At 41.1% G+C, this 27,080-nt stretch overlaps 1 protein-coding gene across 1 annotated transcript in view; it reads left to right on the top strand.

Moving 5' to 3' along the window:
- RAB18 (RAB18, member RAS oncogene family) overlaps positions 1 to 27,080 on the top strand; it is a 156,870-nt gene that overhangs the window by 86,424 nt on the left and 43,366 nt on the right. The window contains exon 4 of the mRNA XM_069211317.1: positions 20,391 to 20,463. Coding sequence (XP_069067418.1) covers positions 20,391 to 20,463 — 73 coding nt within the window. The remainder of the gene's footprint in view (positions 1 to 20,390; positions 20,464 to 27,080) is intronic.

Below are 27,080 nucleotides of genomic sequence, written 5' to 3'. Positions count from 1 at the left end.
ATCTTAACTGCTTATTGAGGAGTAACTGCTTACGTAGGTTCAGATAAACAGGAATTCTTTATATCTAGGTTTCCATATATTCTGTTGGCTAAACTTCATATCATGTCGCATTCTGCAGCTCAGTTTCTATGTAGAACACTAGCATGTCACTGTGCTTCCTCATCCATCCGGATGCAGCAAGTTGCACAGCGAGCACAATTTAAAGTTCTATCGCTCTGTGTATGGATGAGCCGCTGTTTTTCTAAAACCAAAACTTTGTAGGCACAGGCAATTCAGATGATTTGTGCTGCCCACTAACATTGAGTGCCCCACCTTTGAACAGCACATTTTGGATAGCGTTCCTTCATTTGCATTATCTAGAATGTAATGCCAGATTAGGTTTGCCACGTTTCTTTCATTCGGAGTATGAGACAAAAAACTCAGCACTTCCACTGATAAAATGACATCTGTCTGTATTAAAGGTCAGGAAACTTTCACTTATCAAATTGCACTTTGCACATAACTATTTTCTTGTCCTTCTGTCAAGTTTGTTTCTTCATCGTCAGAGTCAAGGACACAGTTTTACATATTCACAAATGTTTCATTTTTTTCAGAAGCCATGTGTCAACTCTCTGTAACACACAATCACAATCAAAGAATGCAATGTGTGTACATCATTAATTAGCCTCTGCTCTCCCTAGAGTCTGTTGTGCTGATACCTATCTGTTCCCAGCATCCACCTCTCCGGGTATTCACTAAATGTGGAGACTGCTTAAGTGACCATGCATAAATGACCGAGTTAAAACATACAATGTAAATAGAGGAATAGTGAGCAAAGCTACTTTGTCAGAGCGAAGTTCAGTATCTAAAAATACTCAGCCTGCATATTTCAAAATAAGCTGGACATAAGGATCAATGTTCTTCTTTGTTACAGTGAACATACTTATAATTTGAGGACAAACATTACTTTTATCAATCAACTAGGAAAAGCATTTGTAATATGAAAAAGGCAAACTTTTGTTTTTGGATAATTATTTCAAGAGTTTATGATATTTTTGATTCCCTAATTGTGTGACATATATAAAAGGAGGGAAGCCTGTCTGTTTGGAAAGCCTTTGCAGATTCTTCAAACAAAAGGTTAATCGTGCCACTAAAACTAACAGCATTCGTTTTCGTGTGTGTACGCTCCAAATGTTTCTGTCCGCGCGGCATTAGTGGTGACATTGAGCAGCCATATATCATACAGGGAACAATGCTTACTGATCTAGGATTCCGCATCTTGAATGGAATAATAGCTGCATATTAACCAGCACAGCCAACATTCACTTCCTTAAACTTGAAAAGCTTATTCAACTACACTCTTACACTACTCAGCCTTCACCTGTTTGAGGACTTACAGATTATCCCAAGAAAAGAAAATGATCACGACCTACGTCAAATGACTTTACATCTGGATTTCTACTATTATCACTCCAAAAATTACAAAATTCTTGATTCTTCAATTTCTGAAAATTTGGGAGTGATAAAATGGAACTGTAATCACCAAGACAAAACCATGCAGCTAGGAAGTCAATATCTTATCGTATGATTCAAAAGCCTGTATTTTCATGATGAGGCTCCTTATGGCAGCTTTCAAGGCTGAGAACAATTTATTGTGGTAAATTTTCAACAAAAAAATAATAATAATAATCAACCCCACCAACGTGGGCCCTGCTGATCATAATCGAACTGATCGACTGATCAGCCGTACAAAAACGATTTGTTGCAGGCAAATAAGAGCCCTCCTATAATGTCTGGGAACCAAATGCCAGGATTCTCTAATTATTAAAGAAAAAATTGACTACAAGTCACTAATAAAGGATACATAGGCGCGCTCAAGAAGCAGCATGGCTTGAAGTGTATAAGGCAGTAAAAGAAAATTGCACAACATGATTTCCGTTAATAGCCGGCCGGGGTACTGGCTCACAAAGAAATGCAACCAACCACTTCATACAGAATAACACATGGCACACCTTTACCTACTCTATTAGAACAGGACTGCTACCACCTTTGAACTCCCCAAATACAGCAGCTCTTCATTTGAGATCACAGAAGACGAGGTCAATACGCTGATCAAAAAAATCACACTCTTCAAAAGCAGCAGGCTCAGACGGCAAAACGTTTGATATCATCAAGTCGAATCCCATTTTATGAAGCCTTTTATTGCTTAAACTAGTCTCACAAGTTCCACAAAAAGGTAACATTTCCTCTTCATCCAGTGGTGCGATCCATTTTTTTTTTTTAAAGGTGCTAGAGATAACCCAAAGAATTATCTACTCCTAATGCTTTTATACTCTGGCGAAAACGTTCGGCACATACCTATTACCATTTAATCCTGGACAGTGGAAAACAATTTAGTTCCTTTTAGTCAATCGCATCCAGATCCCGTTTCTTTATTGTTGATAATGTTTTCTGTTTAAAATTACTGCTGGACAAAATATTAAAAATTAAACTCAAATTATACGTTTGTTATGTCAATTATTCCTCGGTCTTCGACAGAGTAAATCGGAAGCACATTTAGGAAATGGAGTACCAGTCAAATGTTACTGCACTAACTTGTTTTGTTGCATAAAAATACTTAACTTTGAATTACATTGACAAAAAGTGCCCTTTCACCTAAAAGGACCACCCAGAACGACCTGAAACTTCTGTATCTGAGCTCAGTTATTTTTTCTGATCGTACATGTCGGACGTCACTTCATAGCAAAACCATCCCAAGGCAATTACACCAAAACCAGGTTGCAAACCTATTACGTTCCTAGCTTATGCTTATAATAGTACTTTTTCGTTTACTTTATCAGGTCTGCAAAATCAGGTATCAAACTGAGCAGAATTTAACAGAAGGAATTATTTACAAATTAAACTAGGTAAAACAAAAGTAACTATTCAGCAAGACTCGGAAGGAACAGAAGTGGATTATCAATGATAATCCTATAGAACAAGTCACCTCTTACGATTATTTATGTGTAACTGTAGGCAAACATTTATCCTGGGACAGCACAGTCCTGAACAAAAGGGAAAAAGCGACCGTCATTACAAGAGCAATCAAGAGGTTCTCTGACGTCTATGGCAGCCTGGCAATTAGTCAATCTCCTAAAGTAACTACTTCAAAATTGACTCAATTTCTCTTATATGTCTCTTTCATCTAGAACAGCCAAACAATAGATTAGCCCAATAAAATCTGCATGAGGGACGTAAGCTCATTATTGTGTCTACATCGTTCCACTCCAAGGGGCCAAGTTATGACTTGAGATAACTCATCAGTTTTCAGTCTACATTACAGGCCTAAACTTAATTGTCCTTGTGAATGCATCAAAGCCGAAGACAATTCATTAAAACATCTAATGGCTGAGAAGCTTAGTATTTTTTGAAAGTCCGAACTCAACACTCATCCTTGCAACTGTAAAAAGGGTAATTTGTAAGTAAAAATATGTTGCCGATAACACTTAAGAATATCTCCCATCAAGAGCGCAAGCTCCTGATTTGAAAGACTTTAATCACCAACTTTAGATTAACTGACTGGAACACTCTAAAGAATTAAAAGTATGTGGACTATCCTGTTCATGCATACATCAATAAAACTCAGGGATATTTCAATTCTACCCTGGACCCACCTCCAACAATAAACATTTAGGATTCCGCCTTTTGTATACATTTAGATTGCAAAATTTGATGGAACGTGGAACAATCAATGCCTTCCATCTAAAGCATGCTGACTTACTGGGTGCAAGGAGGACACTATTGAACTTATATGTCTGTGATCATCTCAGTTGGACCTGCAGAAGAAACATTTCAAGTCATTATTTATCTTAGTTAAGAGTCTGACTATTAATAATCCAAAAAGATACATCTTCTCTTCACAAGACTGCCAGCGTATAGGCTGATTGATAACATTTTAGATCAAGTTTACTGTCAGTTACACCACATTGAAAGTAACAATGTATTAATGAAGATTTTAACTGATGTTTATTTGTAATATTTTAGCTAGGTTATTTGTTGTAATTGATACTCTTACCATTTCTATACAAGAACGTTTCTAATCGTAGTATTGGGGAGAGTTATGTCTTGTAAATACAAGTCTGGTTAATCTTAATAGTGACAGACTAGCTTTTTTGATGACTGTATTGGAAAGTTTGTGTGGAAGTACCTGTATTGAATGCAGTCTATATCTATGATTAACTCCTCCCATGCCAGGGATGAGCTGGTCTTGTCCAGGCACACAGTTGCTGTGTGCCTGGGACGAGACCAGCTCGTCCTGCAGCGCTCCCCCTGTGGGCCTCCCTCCCACACCCCCCAGTTGGGGATGGAAGGGGAATTGCTTTCCCTTCCACCCCTGCCCCCCGACCCCCCCCACCATCCAGTGACATCTTATGACATCAGCGCGCAAATCACACGCTGACCTCATCAGAGGTCACCTCGGATCGCGGAAGAGAAATGCTTTTGCATTTCTCTTCCGACCAGGAGGTGGGGCGGGAGAGACAAGAAAGGAAAGGAAAGACATTTCCTTTCCTTTCTTGTCTCTCACAGCATTTCTGCTTCTCGATCGCGATGCGATCAGGCAGCAGAAATGCCCACTAGACACCAGGGACTTTTTTTTTTTTTTTTTTTAGAGATTATCAATAAAGGGAGTGGCCCCTTGGCAAGGGTTGCTCCCTAGGGGGACATATTACATTTCTGCCCCCCACCCCTGTGCGCAGAAGCCATAAGACACCATTTTTTTTTTTTTTTTTTTTTTTTTTTTTTTTATATATACTTACTCACGAGTGCAGCGCTTCCCGGGGCAAAGTATTTTTGGGCCATTTCTGCCCCTCAGGTATAATTATTATTAGTATTATTATTATTATTTTTTTAATATATGTGGGGAGCGACCCCTTAGGCAAGGGTTGCTCCCCGGGTGGGGGGCAAATTATTTTTAGGCCATTTCTACCCCCACCCCCCCCGGGGGCAGATCAGCCTAATTATACTAGGCCGATCCACCCCCGGGGGGGAAGGGGGCAGAAGCCACTAGACACCAAGGATTTTTTTATACTAACGCATAAGGGGAGCGGCCCCTTGGGCAAGGGCGGCTCCTCAGGGGGGCAAAATATTTTTTAGGCCTTCTCTGCCTCCAGGGGGGCAGAGACCTCTAGCCACCAGGGATATATATGTATATATTTGTATTTACTTTGTTTTTACGTATGGGGAGCGACCCCTTAGGCAAGGGTCGGCCCCCTAGGGGGCAAATTGTATTTAGGTCATTTCTGCCCCCAAGCGTGGCATAAACCATTAGACACCAGGGATTGGTGTGTGTGTGTGTATGTTTCTTTCTTTTTTTTGCGGGGGGTGGGGGGCGCAGCCCCTTGGGCAAGGATCACGCTCCATGGAGGCACATTACTGTTGGCCATTTTTTTTGGAAGGCCCAACTGCCCCCAAGGGGGACAGAAAGCTCACCAGAGACCAGGGAAGAATTTTTTTTTTTTTCAAAATAAGAGGGTACCCCCATCCCAAATAAATGGGGCCAAAGTTGTTCTGCCCACCAGTGGGCAGATGGGACAATTACCCCGAGCCACACCCCGGGGGCAGAAAGTCTACTAGATACCATGGAATAAAATAAAATAAAAAAAACAGTGTGGTGGTGGCTGTCAACCAGTATGGGCCTGGTTATGCCCTCACCCCAACTGAAGGGGGTAACAGTCTTTCAGCTCTCCCCAGCACACTAAAACAACTTATCCCATGGCAAGCAAGAGGACATTTGATTATTTTAGTTTTACATTTGGACCATGAGAGCTTGGAAACTCGCAAAATCATCCCACTTTTTTTGATTGTGACGCTGCCATCTAGAAAAATCCACAAGACCCAGATATATCTGAATACTAAACATCTGGTTGATTCCAGGGTGGTGTGCTTCACATTTACCCACAATGCCCTGCAAACCTCCAACTTTGCTTGAAATCACACATTTTTTCCACATTTTTGAGATGGAACCTTCTGGAATCTGCAGAAATCCACAAAATTCCTACCACCCAACATCGCCTCATCTATACCGATAAATATTCTCCTGCACTTGTCAGCCTAAAATTGTTTTTTTTCAAACTGCCCTTTTGGACCCGCTTTGGTTCCCCCTCAATTTCGACATGTTTTTGTTTCTTCCCTGTCACAGGCACTTGGCCCACCTACACAAGTGAGGTATCATTTTTACCGGGAGACTGGGGGGAACATTGGGTGGTAGGAAATTTGTCCCGGTGCGGTGATCCCACACAGAAATGTGGGAAAAAGGTGTTTTTTTTTTTTTTAGCTAAATTTGAGGTTTGCTGAGGATTCTGGGTAAGAAAACATTGGGGGGTCCACGCAAGTCACACCTCCCTGAACTCCCTTGGGTGCCTAGTTTTCAGAAATGTCTGGGTTTGGTAGGTTTCCCTAGATGGCATCTGGGCCCAGAACCAAAACGCAGGTGCCCCCCTCCCCGCAAAAACAGGTAGTTTTGTATTTGATAATTTCGATGTGTCCAGATAGTGTTTTGGGGTATTTCCTGTAGCGGGCGCTAGGCCTAGCCTCACAAGTGAGGTACCATTTTTATCGGGAGACTTGGGGGAACGCTGGGTGGAAGGAAATTTGTGGCTCCTCTCAGATTCCAGAACTGTCTGTCACCGAAATGAGAGGAAAAAGTGTTTTTTTTTTGTGGCCAAATTTTGAGGTTTGTAAAGGATTCTGGGTAACAGAACCTGGTCAGAGCCCCACAAGTCACCCCATCTTGGATTCCCCTAGGTGTCTAGTTTTAGGAAATGTGCAGGTTTGCTAGGTTTCCCTAGTTGCCGGCTGAGCTAGAGGCCAAAATCCACAGCTAAACACTTTGCAAAAAATAGCTCTGTTTTCTTTGAGAAAATGTGATGTGTCCATGTTGTGTTTTGGGGTATTTCCAGCGCGGGGCGCTAGGCCTGCCCACACAAGTGTGGTACCATTCTTATCGGGAGACTTGGGGGAATGCTGGGTAGAAGGAAATTTGTGACTCCTCTCAGGTTTCAGAACTTTCTGTCACCAAAATGAGAGGAAAAAGTTTTTTTTTTTTTTTTTTTTTTTTTGCCAAATGTTTAAGGTTTGTAAAAGATTCTGAGTAACAGAACCTGGTCAGAGCCCCTCAAGTCACCCCATCTTGGATTCCCCTAGGTGTCTAGTTTTCATAAATGCGCAGGTTTGGTAGGTTTCACTAGGTGCCGGCTGAGCTAGAGGCCAAAATCCACAGCTGGGCACTTGTCAGATTTCAATATAAAAATGTGATGTGTCCATATTGTGTTTGTCGCGAGCATTAGGCCTACCCATGCAAGTGAGGTACCATTTTTATCGGGAGACTTGGGGGAAACACAGAATAGCAAAACAAGTGTTATTGCCCCTTGTCTTTCTCTACTTTTTTTCCTTCCAAATGTAAGACTGTGTGTAAAAAAGACGTCTATTTGAGAAATGCCCTGTAATTCACATGCTAGTATGGTCCCGCCGGAATTCAGAGATGTACAAATAGCCACTGCTTCTCAATACCTTATCTTGTGCCCATTTTGGAAATACAAAGGTTTTCTTGATACCTATTTTTCACTCTTTATATTTCAGCAAATTAATTGCTGTATACCCGGTATAGCATGAAAAAAACCCACTGCAAGGTGCCGCTCATTTATTGGCTCTGGGTACCTAGGGTTCTTGATGAACCTACAAGCCCTATGTATCCCCGCAACCAGAAGAGTCCAGCAGACGTAACGGTATATTGCTTTCAAAATCTGACATCGCAGGAAAAAGTTACAGAGTAAAACGTGAAGAAAAATGGCTGGTTTTTTTCACCTCAATTTTAATATTTGTTTATTTCAGCTGTTATTTTCTGTAGGAAACCCTTGTAGAATCCACACAAATTAACCATTGTTGAATTCAGAATTCTGTCTACTTTTGAGAAATGTTTAGCTTTCTGGGATCCAGCATTGATTTCACACCCATTTCTGTCACTAACTGAAAGTAGGCTGAAAGCACAAAAAATCGTAAAAATGGGGTATGTCTCAGTAAAATGCCAAAATTGTGTTGAAAAATTGGGTTTTCAAGCCTGCCTGTTCCTGAAAGCTGGGAAGATGGTGATTTTAGCACCGCAAACACTTTGTTGATGCCATTTTCAGGGAAACAAACCACAAGCCTTCTTCTGCATCCCTCTTTTCCCATTTAAAAAAAGAAAATGCTTTTTTTCACTGTATTTTGGCTAATTTCTTGGTCTCCTTCAGGGGAACCCACAAACTCTGGGCACCTCTAGAATCCCTAGAACATTTGAAAAAAAGGATGCAAATTTGGCGTGGGTAGCTTATGTGGACAAAAAGTTATGAGTGCCTAAGCGCGAACTGCCCCAAGTAGCCAAAAAAAGACCTGGCACCTGAGGTTAATACACTGAAAGTTATTTTTGTTAATTTAAATGTGTTCTTCTGTGCTTGTTAGATACAATAGGCCCTAGTCGCAAACTGCTTTTTTTAGCATCAATCAATCGGGATTGATAACGCCTGGCTGATCACCTGACAGGGTATCCAAGCGCTTGCAGGTCCCACAGAAAGCAGAGGAAACTAGGGAAAAGGCAGTGAAAATGAGTGAAAAGCAGGGAGAAAGCGCACAAAAACGGAGGGGAAAAAGGAAGGAGAAAGCAATGAAACAAAGCAATGAAAACGAGGGAAAAACAAGGACAAGGCACGCAAAAAAAACAGAAAAGTCAAGGAGAAATCTGTGAAAGCAAGGTGAATGCACACTAAGAAAAGGGGGAAAAGCATGGAGGATGCCGTGAAAACTAGGGAAAAACTAGGAGAAGGCACACAAAAAATGGGAGAAGATGCAAGGAGAAAAAAGTGCGAATGAGGGAAAAGCAAAGAAAAGGCACAAAAAATGGGGGGTAAGCAAGGAGAAAGCAGTGAGAACGAGGGAAAAGGAAGGAAGAGGCTTACAAAAAATGGGGAAATAGAAGGCAAAAGATGTGAAAGCGAGAAGGAGAAAGCAGTGAAAACTAGAGAAAAGATAGGAAAATGCATGGAGAAATCGACGAGAACGAGGGAAAAGCAAGGAGAAGGCACACAGAAAATGGGAAGAAAAGCAAAGAGAAAGCAGTAAAAACATAACGTGGGAAAAGCAAGCAGAAGGCACTCAAAAAGGGAAAGAGCAAGGAGAAGGCAGTGATAATGTGGGACACAAAAATGGGGGCGAAAAAGCAAGGAGAAAGCAGTAAAAAGGAAGGAAAAGCAAATAGCACACAAAAAAACGGGAAAAGAAAGGAAAAAGCAGTGAAAATTAGGAAAAAGAAAGGCGAAGGCACTCAAAAAACAGGGGAAAATCAAGGAGAAGACAGGCACAAGAGTGATGCAGCAGCACACAGAAAGCTGGCTGTGCGACCTGTACTGGGACTATCGAGTAAAGTAGTCCCATAGTAGTACTACTCACTCTTGAAATAATGCTATTCACAAACCTCCAGGTGGAAATATCCACCTCCACTTGCCCTATGATTTCCTTGGAGAGATGTCACACATGTACGTTTACTACTTAGGCCTCATTAGAATTTAGCTGAAGTTTGCAGCAGAGATACTGGTGTTTAAGTCAATTATTCTTCTGCCTTCGACAGAGTAAATTTGAAGCAACGTTCAGAATTACTGTCTCACTAATAATGGAGACAGGGAGTGATTTTATATAATTGTTTTCTGATGAATTCTTTTATCTGCAGATTTCTCACCTTTGAAGATCCCAGGTGGAGACTGAATCCAGAAACATTTTCCATAGCTCTCAGGTACCAGTAGGTGGCACTGGATTCATCTCAGTGCCATAAGTGAAGTGGTGGTGGCATCACTGGAGCCATAAAGTGGCCTCATCAATGCTTTGACGTAGATCCGGAGCTTCTCTCTTCACCTTATGCAAGGAAAGAATACTGATGCAGTGCTGATGATTAATGTGATCCCTTAGTAAGTCTGCTTTCAAGCCCTGTCAAAAATGTGATGGGCAGATGCCCGTTACAGATCCACACAATTGTTAATTGTGTCTCTAACGAAATACAGCTCGTCGAAGTGTGACCTTTGTCAGAAGATGAATCTGAAGGCAATAAAAGTACAAGCGGCCAAACCTTTTTATGGCCTAGGTGAAGGACGATCACAGAAGTCGTCTGCGCACTAAATCGTGTTCTAGGGCCAGGACACAATCAAGGTCCCCTTCCATTTCCCTCATTAAAATGTTTGAGGGGAAAAAAGGCTTCACCACAAAAAAAGAAGGCACACTTCTTTTCTCCCATGATAGCCAAATCTAAAGTAAGATCTCCTACCATGGCTTTGCCACAGCCCCAGTCTTCACCAGAGCCTCAATTAATGGAATTGTCCTCCCCCAAGGGGCTTCTCTGATGATGCCTCCACTTCCTGCGCCTTTCTTAGCTCCGTCTTACTACTTACTGGTGCCGGGAATGATTTCAGCATTGTTTCTCCAAGCGATTTTCAAAATGTAGCTTTCCCTTCTGGCATGGCTTGTAAGCCAATGGGTCTATATGGGGGCTCTCTTCGACTCCCTCCCTACGCTGATTGTTCTGATGGCACTGTGTCCTCCTTCAGATAATATTCCAGTGCCACTTTCCTTTCTGGCTACTGTTACAGCGCCGAAACTGACGCAGACCTCTGCACAGCCTTCTTTACCTATTTTCAAATTAATAAGGTTGAGAAGGAAGATGGAAAGGCTACATGAGGAATAATCTACAGAGATGTCTTTTTGGGATTATATTCATGACTTAATTGGATCAGATTCAGATCAAGCCCAGCTTAGGTGGAAGACCATTTAGTATCCTGCCATACCTCTGGTTCCACACACATAGCTCTTCAGGAATCCAGTGGACATAGTACTTTTCCTGAAATAGACATGGATCCAGTCCCAGGTCCAGCTGCATCAGAAATAGCCCTTTCATTAAAGGCTGCATGTACAAAGCATTTTTCTAGTTGCAAATGGGCCGATTCACAGAATTTGCAATTAGAAAAATGCTTTTTGGGATGTACAAAGCCCAAATTGCGAATAGGTAACACATTTATTTCCACCATCACTTTTTTTTATTGTTCCTCAGTCGGATTTGCACACAGTTCTAACGTTATTGACAAGGCTCCCTTTCAGGCTCTGTACAGTTGCTAGTTGCAGTCCCTGATCTAGAAAAACATATTTTTGGTAGTTGGTATTTTGTGCCATTATATTAGCGAGCTGCAGGCCTCGAGTGTTGGTCTGACTTTGTTTCTTTTAGGCAAGTTAGTATTCCGAAATAAGGTGACATTCCGACCAAAGGTGGTGTCTCCCTTCCTTCTCAACCAATCTATCTCACTACCCACTTTTTATCCCCCCCACCATATCAAACAAAGGAAGAGTGGCTGCACAGATTGAACCTTAGACGTGCAGTCAGCTTCTATATTGTCCACAGAAAAGAGTTCAGTTGAGAAGATCAGCTCTTTATAGGGTACACATCAGTGCTTGATTTGTAAATAAGAACGTGCCGGTGCCCAAAGCCCTCCTCTTAAACATGTGGCTGCTGCAATTAAATGTACGAACACGGAATACTGAGGCAGTATAATCCTGAAGCCATTTCGGGCCTTTTAAATCCATTCACACCCACTCCCTGCCCCTTTAGCTCACTCTTGCAGATTTCTGTTTATTCAGTACATTTATGTATATGGTGAATAAAATGTATTATTTTTCCCTTTAGTTTATCATAGGGAGATCTCTGCTCCAGTGGTGAGAATCTCTGTCTACGAGTGAAAAATTGATTGTAGTAGCTTTTCATACCCAAGTTTAGTTTTAGATGTCTCTATCCGGTGGTGTTTGGGCATGTTGACATGTAAGTCCACACTTAGGTGTAAAGCTACACTCTGAAATGGTGACTACCAAAACATGTAGATTTACACCGATGTACAAGAGTAAATTTGCACATGAGTAAATATGCATTTGTAAACTTACCTTTGTGAATAGGGCACATGATGTCTTAAGATTTGTTTTGTTTCGTTCAGACTTGAGTTTCTTATATGATTAAGTCTGTATTATTAATTGCAACAAGCAAGGCTCTTTTTTGTTTCTTATGTACATTTTCCTTCCCTCGCTGCCATTATTGAGGGATCCCTTCCATTTGGCTGACTGGATACCCTGCAGCAGAGTCTTGCAGTCTTTATCTAATGTTGCTTTGCCCTATTATTTGCCTAGTGTACATTTACAAAGACATCAATAGTTATTTTGCTACACTATCATACAAGTTTTCAAAGAGATTATTTATCCTTAATATTATTTAAAGGGCTCTCACCTGGCCGCTTCTGGCTCCATCAAAGGGGGTTGGGCCGGTCACATGGTCCGCACGCAGTAGTATGTTTCCTAATGAATAGCATGGTACCAAGTGGTAAAAATAAAATTTCTGTACTAATAGATTGAGCCATCTGTATATTTAGGTGGCATCTTGTAGTGCCAACGTTATTCCTTCTCTATGTAGTAACTAGTTTAGTAAAGCCTTGATTAAGTAACTTTATATGTTTTTATTATCTGCTAGAAAACTGAGCAGTGTAATCTTTCAAGTTGTATTTTGAAGACGTTAGTTAGAGTAATTACTTCTCCGAAAGCACTGGTCTGAATGTGCTAAAACAATGTACTCTCAAATAGTGCAAGGAAGGGAAAATCCCTATGAACGTCAAAGGTGGGTCAGGGTTGAAGCCTTTTTCTGTATTGCTGCACACTTTGCGTGTATGTGTTTGTGCTTGATAGCAAAACAAACAAAAAACAGAGGAAGCTAGCCATCTCTGAAGCAATGCCAGCTTTCTCCACCTAACGCTTTATTCTCTCCCATTCTCTGTCAGTGACACTACAAAGGTGAAAGTGAGGAGGTGGAATTTACAGCAGTGAAGACAGTGAGCTACTGAATAAAGTCTTTGCCAGATAATATAGATCTAACCACTACAGTTTCCCTCTACTAATAGAATATGTTTTGATTTTCCTAATTAATTGTGAGGCCTGGTACAACAAAAGTTTGTGTGCACAGCATCTTCATAGTGCTGCCATTGTTAGTTAAACAGTACTATCAGTCCGAAAGTGTGATTTCACATCTTGAAAAACTTCCACATGTTTATCAATATACTGTTTTTGACAATATGCCAGGTAAAAATCAGCTGTTATCATGAGCACTTTTCTTTTTGACAAAACATGAATGTAATCAACAAGGATGCAGTTCAGTTTTCTGGACTGGTATTCCATTTATTCTGTCTTTGAAAAATGTTGCTTTTAATGATGAAGCCTTTGCTAGGAAGCTTCCCTGTTCAGCAAATATGTCCCAATAGCCCTAAAAGAAGTGCACCTCGTGCATTGCAGTGGAAGTACTTACAAGGTGATTGACCAAATAGCCAGTTGTGTAAGGCAAGAGAAGTTTCTCCTCTGAAGCCTACTGTGTAAATATAGAGAATTTACAATAGCTCTGACAGAACGCTGTGCTATCAAGCTACACTTCATAATCAGTCAATCAATCATCATTTATACAGTGTGGCTTATAACCCAGGGGGTCTCAAGGCGCTAGCTGGGGGACACGGATCAGTTGAAGATCCAGGTCTTGAGGTCCTTCCTGAACTGAGCCAGTGATGGGGACTGTTTGAGGTGGAGCGATATCGTGTTCTACGTCTACACGGCGAGGTAGGAGAAGGATCTTCTTCCAGCCATGCTCGTCCAGATCCTGGGAATGGTAGCGAGGGCCTGTTGCGCCGAGCGGAGTTGCATGGAGAGGGGGGGATAAGGAGAGGCAGTGGTTGAAGCAGGCCGATCCGAAGTGGAGGGCCTTGTATGCGGGGGTCAGGAGTTTGAAGATGATGAGTTTGTTTACTGGGAGCCAATGTAGGTCTCATGTGGTTGAAGATGTGGATCTGGCGTGGGATGTCCAAGATCAGTCTGGCCATGGCATTCTGTATTCTTTGGAGTCTTGATTGGAGTGTTTTGTTGATTCTGGCATATCGTGCATTGACATAGTCGAGTTTACTGTTGACAAGTGCCTGGGTGACTGTTCTTTTTGCGTCAATGGGGATCCACTTGAAGATCTTCCGGAGAAGGCGAAGGGTCTGGAAGCATGATCAGGAGACAGCGTTGACTTGGTGGGCCATGGACAGTGATGAGTCGAGAATGATGCCGAGGTTGTAGGTGTGGTCAGTTGGTAGTGGGACAGTTCTAAGGCTACTGGGCCACCAGAAGTCGTCGCAGGTGGAAGTGGAGGGGCCCAGGATGAGGATCTCTGTCTTGTCTAAGTTGAGTGTGAGGCAGCTCTCCCTCATCCAGTCGGCGACTGGCTTCATTCCGTTATGAAATTTATTTTTGTATGTTGATGATTGGTCAGTGAGGGAGAGAATGAGCTGTGTGTTGTCGACATATGAGATGATGTTGAGCCTGTGGTGTCTGAAGATCTCGGCAAGTGGGGTCATGCGGATTTTGAAGAGGGTGGGGCTCAGGGAGGAGCTCTGGGAACTCTGCATCTTTTCCATCGGCTTCAGAGTGAAAGGTGGCAGCCTGACTTTCTGAGTTCGGTCGGTGAGGAAGGAGCGGATCCACTCCAGGACTTTGCCGCGGATGCTGCGACGTGTAGTCTGGTGCACAGGGTGGTGTGGTAGAAGGTGTCGAAGGCGGCTGAGAGTAGTCGAGGAGGTTGAGGACGCTGTCTCGTCGCGGTCCAGTAGAGTGCAGAAGTCATCTGTGGCTGCTAGGAGTGCGAATCCCTCGTAGATGTCCTGAATTTTCTGGTGGAAGAAGGTGGCGAGGCTGTTTGCAAAGGTCTGTGGTGTCCGTGTCAGCTTTTGTGAATTCCTTGACAATGGTGAAAAGTTCCTTGCTGTTGCGCGTTTTGGTATTGATTCTCTCCTGAATGGCTGATTTTCTAGTCTACCTGATGAGCCGGTGGTGTGATGTGACGGCGTCTTTGAAGGCTTTGCTCTCTGTTGAAGTCTTACTGCTTTTCCACTTTCTCTCGAGTCGTCTGCATGCGCTCTTGGATTCTTGGAGGTCGGGGGAGAACCAGCTGGGTCTTCTGTGTTGTTGATTGCCGGTGGGTTTCCTTAGGGGGGCTAGGGTGTTGGCACAGTCGGTGATCCATAATGAACAGATCTAAGATGATTCAGTAATATGAAGGCATGTAGGGCTATTGTATTGCTGCATATCTATAATGCTTCTCTACCGCTTGTCAGTTGAGTGCTTTCAAATTTGCAAGTGCATGAATGGCAAGGTTGTTTGAGCTGTTGTATATTGTATTGAATATTGGTGTCCTGCATGTGACCCAAAGAATGCACTTCTGATTTCAATGTATCTTAAGCTTGTGCAGGGTAGTCAGGAAAGTGTGAAAATAGATTAACATGCAACATTCAGAAACTGGTCAGCAGCCAGGATTTTATTGCTCTTCTAAATTCTTGGTGGTTGCTGACAGTCCTTATTTTCTTTGGCATTATATGCCACAGTTAAAATGTTTAAACTGGGAAACTGCGACCTTCTGTGTGGGTTCTGTTTTTTAATGGGTCGGTTATTAGTAGTTTGGTCATTCATGTGCTACGATTTCCCCTTTGATTGTATAATGTGACCTTTGATTTTAGGAAGGTTGGCCCCAGTCCGTAGTTTATCAGCATTTCCCAAACTTTGTGTCACGACCCACTGGTGGATCACAGCAGTTTTGTGGTGGGTCACAAGCCAACGTTTGATGGATTGCGAAAGTTCTGGTCTATATGTAGGTAATATTTAAAATACATAGCCCTGTTTGTGTACCAATGCTGCGTAATGTCATTAAGTCCAGTTTTAAAACAAACCCTTGCGAGTATTCCCAAGCAAGTCTCCGGTTTGAACCTTCCAGTGTTTGTTGCTATCTTTTTTTTGTTTTTGTTTTTGTTTTTTACCGCACAGTGGAAATTTCAACTGAGATTTAGCTCGCTCTACGTGATCGTACACAGCAATGCCACTTGTGTATGACGTTCAGATATAATTTGAGAACTATGTATGTGGTCTACGACCAGGGCTCCTTGCTTTGGAACTATCTAAAAAAGTTCTGTATGTGTCTGGTTCAGAATCATGACAAAAGGCCCACTTGAGGTCCGTGAATCAATATACATTCTATGTATTACCATAGCCGTTCCTTAATTCAATGCTAGAGAAAGTTGGAAGAAATGTTGTCAATCTTACAATGCTGTACACTGACGCAATGTACAGAATACGAGTGATTTGCCGTGTGTTCTATGCCTTCCCAGTTGGAAGCCCTTTTACTGCTTTCGTTAGTTTTTGCGCTAGAGCTTATAGCTTCCAGATTTATGGAATGTCATTCACAAAGAGGCACTGCGTATATGACTAGGAGAGCAATAGTGTCGCTACGTGTGAATGATATGTTATTGTTTGTTAAAAACCCTAACAGGAACTTGCCATATTTCCTAAAAATAATTCAGTGATTAAATTGGCACCATTTCAGGGCTTAAAATAAATAGGGACCAAACAAAAGTTTTCCCATTAGAATCAACAGCACGCTGGATGAGTACTGAGTGTTCCACGACTACTGTGAAATATTTAGCAATACATTTACACTGGGCTAGAGATAACTATGGTGCAGCCATGAGCAACAGAAAAAAACAAATAGAGCAATAGATTATATGGTGGGCCGAATAGCCTTAATTAAAATGGAGATCCTGCACAAATTTGTATACTCCTTTATTAACATTCCAACACCCCTACATACTTGGTTGTTCAGGGTAATGCAGACCACACTAGCTAGAATAATATGCGCGGGTAAACTACTGAGAATTAAATGAAAAAGACCTGCACTACCTTATAGAAAAGGAGGTTTTGGGGTGCCTGACTTTCTAAGTTACCATTTTGCAGCTAAAGAATAACTCCGTATGCCGCAAAGCGTGCTTAAGTGTCGCATACCACACCTCATGAATGAAAAGCACCTGGTAGACTAAGGGACATTTCAAACTAGACTGTGTATACAATATCCCAAGCCTTCCTCCCAGATCCACACGGTGAGATGCACACACTGAGCCTGGTGGAAACCTAGTGGTGGTAGAGAACACTGTATTTTATACTCGTCCTCGATACCTCTGCTAAATAGCCCAGCGCTGTCCCTGACTTCAGTGATGGAGGCACAGTCCCGCACCGAAATAATCCCATTAGGACACTTACTTAGAAAAGTATGTCTCTGGTCGCGTTTAGAGAATTGCTTGCCACGAATGTATTAGAAATTCTAGCACATTCCAAGATGCACCAGGCTGCCAAAGCTCACTTGTTGAGCATTTGCAAAAGAGATCACTCTCTCTACCCCTTGAACCACAGAAGCAACTATTAGAATCATCTACTCCTAGAAGGTGGGTTTCAGAATTATATTCACTATCTACAGCGACATGCATTAAGATTGTACATCTTGCCAAAATGGACGGAAAGTAGACTTAGACATGGAATTGGCTGCTTACAACAACACATCTGTGTTTTTGTTATCAAAGGAAGTTCCCCAGAATTATCGACACCAGCTGATCCATTTCAAGTCCTAAATTTAATTTATTGTAACCCTGCACATCGCAACAAAATAGAACCTGCAATTAGCCCTAAATGAAAGGGATGTTCCTTTGCTGAAGCAATTTTGTTTTCCATCCGGCCTGCACATGTTCAGGCACTGCAGATTATTTTTAGAAAATGGCGGACGTTCTTCATAAAATATAGGGCCCTACTTTTGAATTTAAATCCCTAAATGCCCTACTAGGATAAGTAGTAGAGGACCTATCCAGGAAACTAACTACTTTTGTCAGTAGTGGCAAAACGGCTAATTGCTGTGGTGTATTTTAAGTTCATTCTGCAGGAATAGAGAAATGAGTGCTTAATTCTGCATACTGTAATGAGTCAGGTGAAAATTTGCCCTGCTGCAGCCTAAAGTAGACCTAGACTTTACTTGTAGCTATATGGGGTCATCTTGGTTTATGGCTGGAAACTAACAAATAGTAGAAACAAGAGAGCATTAACAGTAGTACTGATTCTAGAAAACACAATGGATGGTATACGTTAGGAACTGAGACTGAATTATATCATACACAATTCTTTGATGCCGGGTGTTCAAGATGACACATTTGGGTTCTTTGGCCTTGAGAAATACACCTTGGACATTAGGAGAATATAAAGAATGATCAGTTATAACCCAAGAGCGTTCAAGAGGTGCCACTGGATGTGATACAATACTCATCTGAATAAAAATAAAAATAATTTCCCTATGTAATGTTTCTGCCTACAACTTACCTGATGGTAACCTTTAAATTACTGTTGTGACTGATGTTTGGAAAATTCAAGATAAAGTTTAAAACAGAGAGTGTTTTACTTTTGCTGAGGTAAGTTTTGGTTACAGAATTCATTGAGGATATTGAAGAGATGATTGGATGAGTATGCTTCAGAGATTTGTTGGGTGTAGTGGAATCTCTTTACCTATATGAGAGTGATTCTGTTAATTGTGGTACTGCCTTTGTATATATGGATGTGGGATTTCTATAGCGCAAACCTAGGCAAAAGGCAAGAGAGCTCTGTACATGGTCAAAGGCAAGCTTAAGGTCATCAGGTGTAGGAGTGGAAGCTGAGTTGTGGACGGTTGATACATTGTGATAATTGTTTTTTCTAACGAGGTTAGTCTTCAACTCTTTCCTAAATTGGAGCAGCCTTGTGGCGGTCCTAAGGGATATGGAGATGTTATTCTTGAGTGCATAGATGGGAAAGGTCTGTTATCTTGTTATGCCTGGATTGTTGTTCTTAACAAAACATATTAATTCTCTCTTGATGGATTGAACTTCAGGGAGACTCTGGACATCCAGGTCAGGATATAGAGCTATCAGTGCTTGAGGCATTTAATGTCTGAGGCAGAGGAGACTTCCCAGTAGAATTGTGTATCATTTGTGAATTGTGATGCTTTTATCTGTGAGTAGAGCACCAAGTGGCTCCATATAAAGGTTCACGATGACAGTAGTCAGAGTGGATCCCTGGGAAACTCCAGATGTGTAAGTAATATTTGTGGCATGGACGGGCTCAGGTGATCAAACTGGTGTTGGTTAAATAGGGCAAGAAGATAACCAGTAAAGGAAATTTCCAGTGAATCACATTCACAATTTCGAGGTCTAGCAATATCAGGAGGCAGGGATCATCTTTATATGTGGTCAAGAGCATAGTCTACGATGTGTAAGGTGGTGGTCTCCATCCTGCAGCATGATCTGAATCCAGACTGGTAGTCATGCAGGAGACGGTTAGCATAGATGTGTTCATGGAGTTGAACATAGACTGCTTTTTCAGTGATCTAGCCAAGTAATAGTAAGTGATGGTCCGGTAGTTGGCTATGTCATAAGGGGTGTACCATAGGTTTCTTAAGGGGTAGGAGGATGCAGCTAGTCTTGAAAGCTTCTGGGAAGATGCCTGTGTCAGGGAAGCAGTTTCCTTTGGAGATTCCTTTGCTCCTTATGGTTGAATGTTTTCCTGAGAGCAACACCAAAATCCCCTACGTATTGCTGAAATAACAAAATGCCAATCAATCCACGATAACATCATTTCAAATATCAGCCCAAAGCCAAGGTAGAAAACTAACATGGGTACCACAGATATAGAAATCATGTATTATAAAATGTATATTTTTTTTCCTTTTTATATATAATTTTTTTTTTTTTTAAATGTTAATGTGCTAAACACAGTAAAACATGACCACAAAAGAATTAAAAACAGATATATTCATCAGTCTTTAGAAACAACCACATCTCCCATAATACATCACTGTACAGTTATGAACCACATTTTCACGTAAAATTGGTCATTAGAGGTATATTGGGAAAACTAGATTGAAAATGTTAGTAACAAGCCAGGTTTCTGTGAGGAGCACTGGATTGGTATCTGTAGAATGGTCCTGTCACCATTGCTTAATATTGCCTAGAGGTGGTCTGTCTGGTTTTGAGGTAGTAATCCATGTGCTTGTGAACGTGTATACACCACCCCAGGGTTTCCTCTTTACAGTGATGTTATAACATGTATCTGTGCAGCAGTAACATGCGATTTTTCAAGTTAAAAACACTGCACTGTGACAGTAACCTTGAATTTGCTTTGTAGTAGTACATGCGTGAATGTAAGTTTGGCCGCTTTTATTTTTACTGGCATAGCATAAATGTAAACAGTTGCCCTGCGTATTATTGAAGCAGCTGCAACTCTTCAATTACAGTATTTATTTGTGTTCAAGTGAAAAGGGGAAGAAAGGCAGTAGATGGCGCTATAATAAAACCTATCTTGTTAAAAACTACTGATGCTGCTGCAATCATTTCTAGTGACAGCCACTTGCAATTGAATGTTGAATTCTATATATTGATTATATACTGTAGATTGTTTTATGTTTAAATTAGGACACTGCGGGACAGGAACGGTTCAGAACTTTGACACCCAGTTATTACAGAGGCGCCCAAGGCGTCATTTTGGGTAAGCACAAACATTTAAATACATTGAGCATTATTTGTATGCAATTAAAAAGTATTATTGGCGCATTTCTTTACTTGTTTTGGTATATGAGAAAATCATATGTCTCTAAAAAACCCAACGCATAAAACATAGCAAGGAAAAAAATTGGGTGACATGGGAAACCCACCACCAGACGATTCAAAGAGGCATGGAGCAAAACCTCAGCATAATGTTTCAACATGAATCATAGATTTGGCTAAGCGAACAAGCCACCCTGCCCTCAAGCAGCCAGTCAAATGTGTCGTTAGTAGGGTGCCATCTAGCCCGGAGCTCCCACTTGTGGGCGGGATTCTCAGTAATTTCACATGTTATAATACATTTGACAGTGGTCACCCGTTTATCAGAAAGTAGATTGTGCGGGAACTGGGGTTGTGTTCACCTGACAAAAAAGTATATTCAGGATCTGTGGGATGTGTCCGTCTCCACATAATGATAAAGTTATTGTCTTCTAACGCATCTGTGAATGTGGCCCTATATTGGCTGTCTGCTTTATCTTGTCTATCGGACTTTTTCAGTATGGGTTCCAGCAGAAGATTACAGTTTTCTATTATGGTTTTGGGGCGGCTGACTTCCATGAAAAGTCTGTCATGTTTCGAGAGGAAAAAACATTTTGGATCGGTTAGGAGCACATAATGAACCCAGAATAAGGATAGAGTTAGCCACAGACAATTTTAAAAAGATATATCTGCCTTGAATGTCTTCATGATTTCAGTATCTAGTAAGATAAGGATTTCTGTATCAATTTTGCAACTTCAAGGCGTGCCAGAGCACACCAACCAAGATGGCTCCTCGGACCCACTTGCAATCTGTCAGAATGCTCCACCCTTCTCCAGGATTGGGGTATCTTTCATAGATTTACATGCGTGACTCATTCCCTGTCGTCGCAGTGGGAGACCTGTGGAATCATAGTAAGCACTAAATATCAGTATAGTAGGCTGTAAAGGAAATACAAAATTCAGGTTAATGGCCTATCTATGCCTTTTTTTAAAAAAAAGGACTAAGGTTGAACAATGATCAGGCGACAGCTTCCAAAGAACACTCTCAAAAGAGGCATCTTAACTCAAATTTTCACCGCATGTCGTTTGTGAGGGAGTCTCCCCTGAGCTCCGCTCAATGTTTTTCAAATTTGTTCATCTTCAGTCAGCTATTGTTCTGTTCCACTATGTCAGAACTGGTCCACACCTATCAGAGGCATCTTCCCTCAGATTTTCACCTCACGTCGTGTGTGAGGGAGTCTCCTTGAGCTCTGCTCAGTATTTTCCATATTTGTTCATCTTCAAACAGCTATTGCTCTGTTCCAGTATGGTAGAACTTGTCAAGAAAGGACTTTTCAGACCTTATGCCTGTGGTAAGGAAAGGCTGCATTCAGAAGATCCTGACAAGGGTTAAATGTATTGCCTCCATCCATCTCACAAGGTGAGAGACCGCAAAATATGTAGAACTTTTTCTACAGAAACCCTCAACGACTTTGAGGGAAGACCTTTATTATGGCTACAAAAACTTAAATCTAAGCATAATATACTTTCTGAGGAAGAGAGTAATGAGTGTTGCATCTCCTTACAGCCTTCCAGAAAGAGGGGAAGGTCTCACTATATGTTTCCTCAGTGAGGTAAAAAAAAAGCCTTCAAAAGGCCCACCACAGATCTGTAGAATGCTCTTCACAGCAAGAAAAGTCAGCGGGCTTCCTCACACTCTAGGTCCAAGCCCTCAACTCCTTTTATAGCCATTTCTATAAAGACTACAAAGGCATCACCAATGGCATCAAAGAAGCCAGACGACGACTCTGTCGACAAAGACCACCTCAACGTTGACGACTACACCGTCGATGAGAACCATAGCATCAATGACTACAGTAACGTTGGCGAAGACTATATCGACACCGTCAACAACATCAGTACCTACATTGATAACAGAGTCTTTTGCAAAGATCTCATCGTCGACGACTAAATCAAAACAGAAAAGGCCATCAACACTGCTATTGCCCACACAGTCGACTACAGTTTTGCCGTCTCCTCACCGGATACATCTCTCTTTCGCATCACCTTCAGATGTATCTCTGCTAATACCCAGTCATTTACTGATATTCAAGACTAGGAGGTTGATGATCAGGGAGTGTTTGATACAGCTCACAGCCCTTCTGAATTGCATGTGAAATATCAGAATGAAGATGAGGAGCAAGGTTATTATGAGCCCGTTTATCAGTCTCATCGGTATGCATAACAGTATTATCCTTATGTGCCTCCTCCACCACCAGACTTAGTTTAGGTTCCAGCAACCTGCAAAGTATGCTTAAAGACAATTATAAAAACTTTCCAACACCAGCTAAAACACTGCAGTTACTTGCAGTGGAGGCCATGCCTGCGCCTAGATCTCAAGAACATCTGCCTCCACCTCCTACCCCAAAAATGACTGTACAATCGAGTTTTGCTATGCTGTCTCCTCGAGGTGATCCTTCCTCAGGCAATATGCTTAAATACGTTAGTTGATAGTCCCAGAGTTCTTCATTGTCAACCGTATACATGTCATGCAAGATTATATTTTGAGAAGAGTACCTCTCAAAGCCTTCCTTATGTTGCCTTTGACCTTAAGTATTACCCACTTGTTAACTACGCCCCCCCAACCATACTGACAACCCCAATGAACAGTGAGAAAAAACCACCTACAGATTATTTGAAACAACTTAAAAAACTAAGCAAACCATGTGTGCGATTCTCGTCTGGGGGTTGCAGGAACCAACTACGTTCAGAATAAAGAAAATAAACACTCACATTAACCTCCCGCCCTTTTCTAAACACAATAGTAGGCGACGCCTAGGCCCCTCTGAAAATAAACATTGTGCCAGCATTGATCTACTGGCTCCCAACTATGCCTGAGTAATACACATCTTCCAAGAATCAGTCTGTCAGCAAAAAACACCCACTTCCTTCACTGAAAGCAACTATTTTCAATAGCAAAAAAAGGTTTTTCGATTAACATATCCTTGCCACACGACCCGAGAATTCTATATGACAAAACAGCCTTTCAAAACCCAGCTATATAAGCATGTTCAATCATCTTCTGTAGTCCAGAGATCGTCCTCGACCGCCCGAGTCAGGTTTTGACGGGCATGCTCTACAGATAGTTTTTTTAAATAGAAGAATGTCACCTTAGGATCAGTAAAAAAAACAGACGTTTGCCATTATGCTTAACTCGTAAATTGGCAAAATACATCATTGCATACTCCACCCTCAGTTTTTGTGTTTCTCTTTGTTATAAAGCCTCGTCTAGCTACCTGACCTGCAGGTGTAAAATTTGAAAAAAAGTTAAGTAACAGCCTTCAAAATTTACGTCACCCTTCTCCCGCAGAGTGCAGCTGTCCCTGTAATTTCGAACTCTGGATTTGATGGGCCTGATGGCCGCCCCCAGAAGTCAGACGAGAATCGCACACCGGCTTTGCTTAGTTTTTAGGTCGAGCCTAGGCAGCGCGCATGCTCTGTCTCTCGGACTGTTGTAATTGCTATGTGGCCTCAATGCCCACCTACTGGTTTTTTATTGGCTGTGTGCTTTTTGTAATCTAATTCTGTTGTCGCTATTGGTTTCTGGCATGCATTTGGCATGCCTTCTTTTGGATTATCCCTCCCAAAGCGCAGCGACCAAGTACAATATTATTACACCGGTTCGTTTGTTATATGTGTGTGGAACTTTTTTTTCTTACTTTGTGTCCTGGCATTGTAGCGATTAGTCTGTTTAAGCAGGGCTTGCATTGTTTTTTTTTTTAACGTGTGTAAAGATAGCAGTGCTTGTGTTTGATTCTTGTGGTTATTTTTTTTTAAACGTGCTTAATTTAACGTGTTGAAAGACAGCAGTGCGGGTGTTTGATTCTTCTGGTTATTTTAAAACGTGCTTAATGTAACATGTTGAAAGTTAGCAGTGCGGGTGTTTGATTCCTTTGGTTATTTTTCAACGTGCTTAATTTAACGTGTTTAAAGATAGCAGTGCGGGTGTTTGATTCTTTTGGTTATATTTAAACGTGCCTAATTGTTAGGTACTGTTTGCACAATTTACATATTTCATCCCATTGCGGCGGCATTAAGCAAAGTTTACGTGCATAATTACTTTCCAGCGCGACATTAAGCAAAGTTTACGTGCATAATAACTTTGCGGCGACATTAAGCTAAATGTAAGTGCATTTTTATTTCACATCCTAACATATTCATGCTTTGGGTCACATACACTTTGTAAGACAAATACACTACACATAGAAGTCCTCTCTTTTCCCCACACGTACTCTGTGGTGGCACAGCACTCACAGACACATTGAGAACGAATGTATTTCTCAACATTACAGTGTTGTTTTAGGTGCATATTTTGAGGATTTTGTTCGTTTGTTTTCTACAGTGAAAAACGTACTTCAATACAGCAGGGCGCATATTAGCTTGCATGTGGTGTTTTGGTAAATTTATTTTGTTACTCAAATTTGAAACGCTATTAAATATAGACGAATGTTCACTTGATTTATTGGGTTTAATTTGAATATTTCGCCGATATATTAATCACAGTTATCATTCAGTTACATTTACTTTATTCGAGTTTATAACCTTCATACTGCTGCGCTTCTTTGTCTTTACATTGAATATGTACCTGTTGTGTTAGTACTTACTTCGAAGCCATTTAAGGCTGATTTTTCGTTCTTTAAATTGACAAATTATTACAGTGTTAACGTAGTTTTAATTATACACTGACACATTTTACAACATGGCCAGTACAGGCTTAGTTGTGCCTTCTTAATATTTTGAGATGTTTTGGCATTTAAAAGCTTACAAGTGCTAATGTCCACTTGTATTTTACTTCGGCACAGCTACAAATAAAAGCGTTTAGCTGTGCCTGTTTCTAAAATATTATTTAGTAGCATCAAGTTAAAGGCCAGTAATGACTTTTTTCTTTCGGATTCTTAAAGGCATCTGCCTCTTTTCACCACTTTTGGTTGTGGTGTCTGTTGATCGAGGTGTGCTCCCCACCCTGTCATGGAAGCATCTGTTGTTATTACGTATTGTGGCACTGGACTTTGTTGTGAGGCAGAAAAGCTATTTAGCCAGAAAACAAACAAAGCTTCTTTAGTGGGCAGACAGAGGTCTGTAGTTTGTTTATGTGTTGCTGAAGAGTTCACTTATCTGCCAAATGGAGAGATTTAGCATAGCTATAAAGATCTATATCAGGAATGTATCCAGCATGTGTGGGTCAGGATGTTGACATTACAAGTATGCTAATTTTCTTTGCTTCGAAGAGGAGTGGTATCTTATCTGGGTCCTCCTTTGTTTTTTCACACATTCGCACTACTTCTGACTTTAGGCTCACTTTCGGTTAGTAATTTCAGACTTTTTCGTGAATAGAGCACTGCGAGCGTGGAATTCTCGTTGTGTATGCACAATGATAGATTTAGAAACATTAAATTGGGGAAGTTTGTAGTATGTTATTACAGTCCTGCTGCGGCCGCTTTGATTTATTTCCTGGTTGCACGTTTATTTTTGAAATATTTTCTTACGGGTTTACATATAGCAGACTGTACGATCGTTTACATTTTGGGATTTTACATTTCTAAGGCATAATTACTGTACATAGATATTTAGCATGCGTTTAGACAGTTAGCTTGCTATTAATAATACACATGCGCTCTACTAAACATATATGGTCTCACAGAAATACACAAATTCGATCGCCAACACATAACTTTTTAACACTTTCTGTCAATCAAACGTTTTGGAATTTCCGCTTGTTATCTCTCATCTAGCTCTCTTATTTACATAGCACTCTCTCTTTTTATCCCTCTTTTGGCATCCCTTATTTACAAACAGCACTGTTTCTTTCCCACTGATACAAAACTTGAATTAAAATGTCAATAAAAAGTATACCATTTTCTGAGATTACACTTCATTGTTGCAGAAAATATTTTTTTAAATGCTCACAATACTATTTGTATTATAATACATTAACATCAACAACACCAATAGCTCTAATGCTTACAAATGCGAGACCTATTGCATTGCAAATGCTTGTTTAAGTTGTTTCAAATAATCTGTAGGTGGGTTGTTCTCACTGTTCACTGGGGTTGTCAGTGTGGTTGGGGGCGTAGTTCACGAGTGGGTAATATGTAGTGAGTACAACCGGTCCAAATAAGCACTGCAAGGTTCAGTTTTTAAGTTTATTTTAACAACACAACCTGGCGTCCGACCGTCCCAGAGGCTACTCACAACTGTCGCCTCTGGAACCATGGAAGCCTCATATTCCAGAACAAGTTTATATCATAACATAATACTTAAGGTCAAAGGCAATATAAGGAAGGCTTTGAAAAGTACTCTTGCTCAAAATATTATCTTGCATGACATATATACGGTTGACAATGAGGAACTCTGGGACTATCAACTGACGTATGTAAGCATATTGCCTGTGTTTCCCCTTTAAGAAATTTCACGGAATCCCAGGCATTATGAAGTTAATGATATGGAATATTAGCAGGCTTAATTGTCCCGAAAAGTCCAGGCAAAATACCAGCTTACCTGATGAGGCATGAAGTGCATATTGCATTCATGGCCCATGTTTAA

This window comes from Pleurodeles waltl, chromosome 10, assembly GCF_031143425.1.
Source record: "Pleurodeles waltl isolate 20211129_DDA chromosome 10, aPleWal1.hap1.20221129, whole genome shotgun sequence".
NCBI lineage: Eukaryota > Metazoa > Chordata > Amphibia > Caudata > Salamandridae > Pleurodeles > Pleurodeles waltl.
This window is presented reverse-complemented; position numbering and strand designations above follow the sequence as displayed.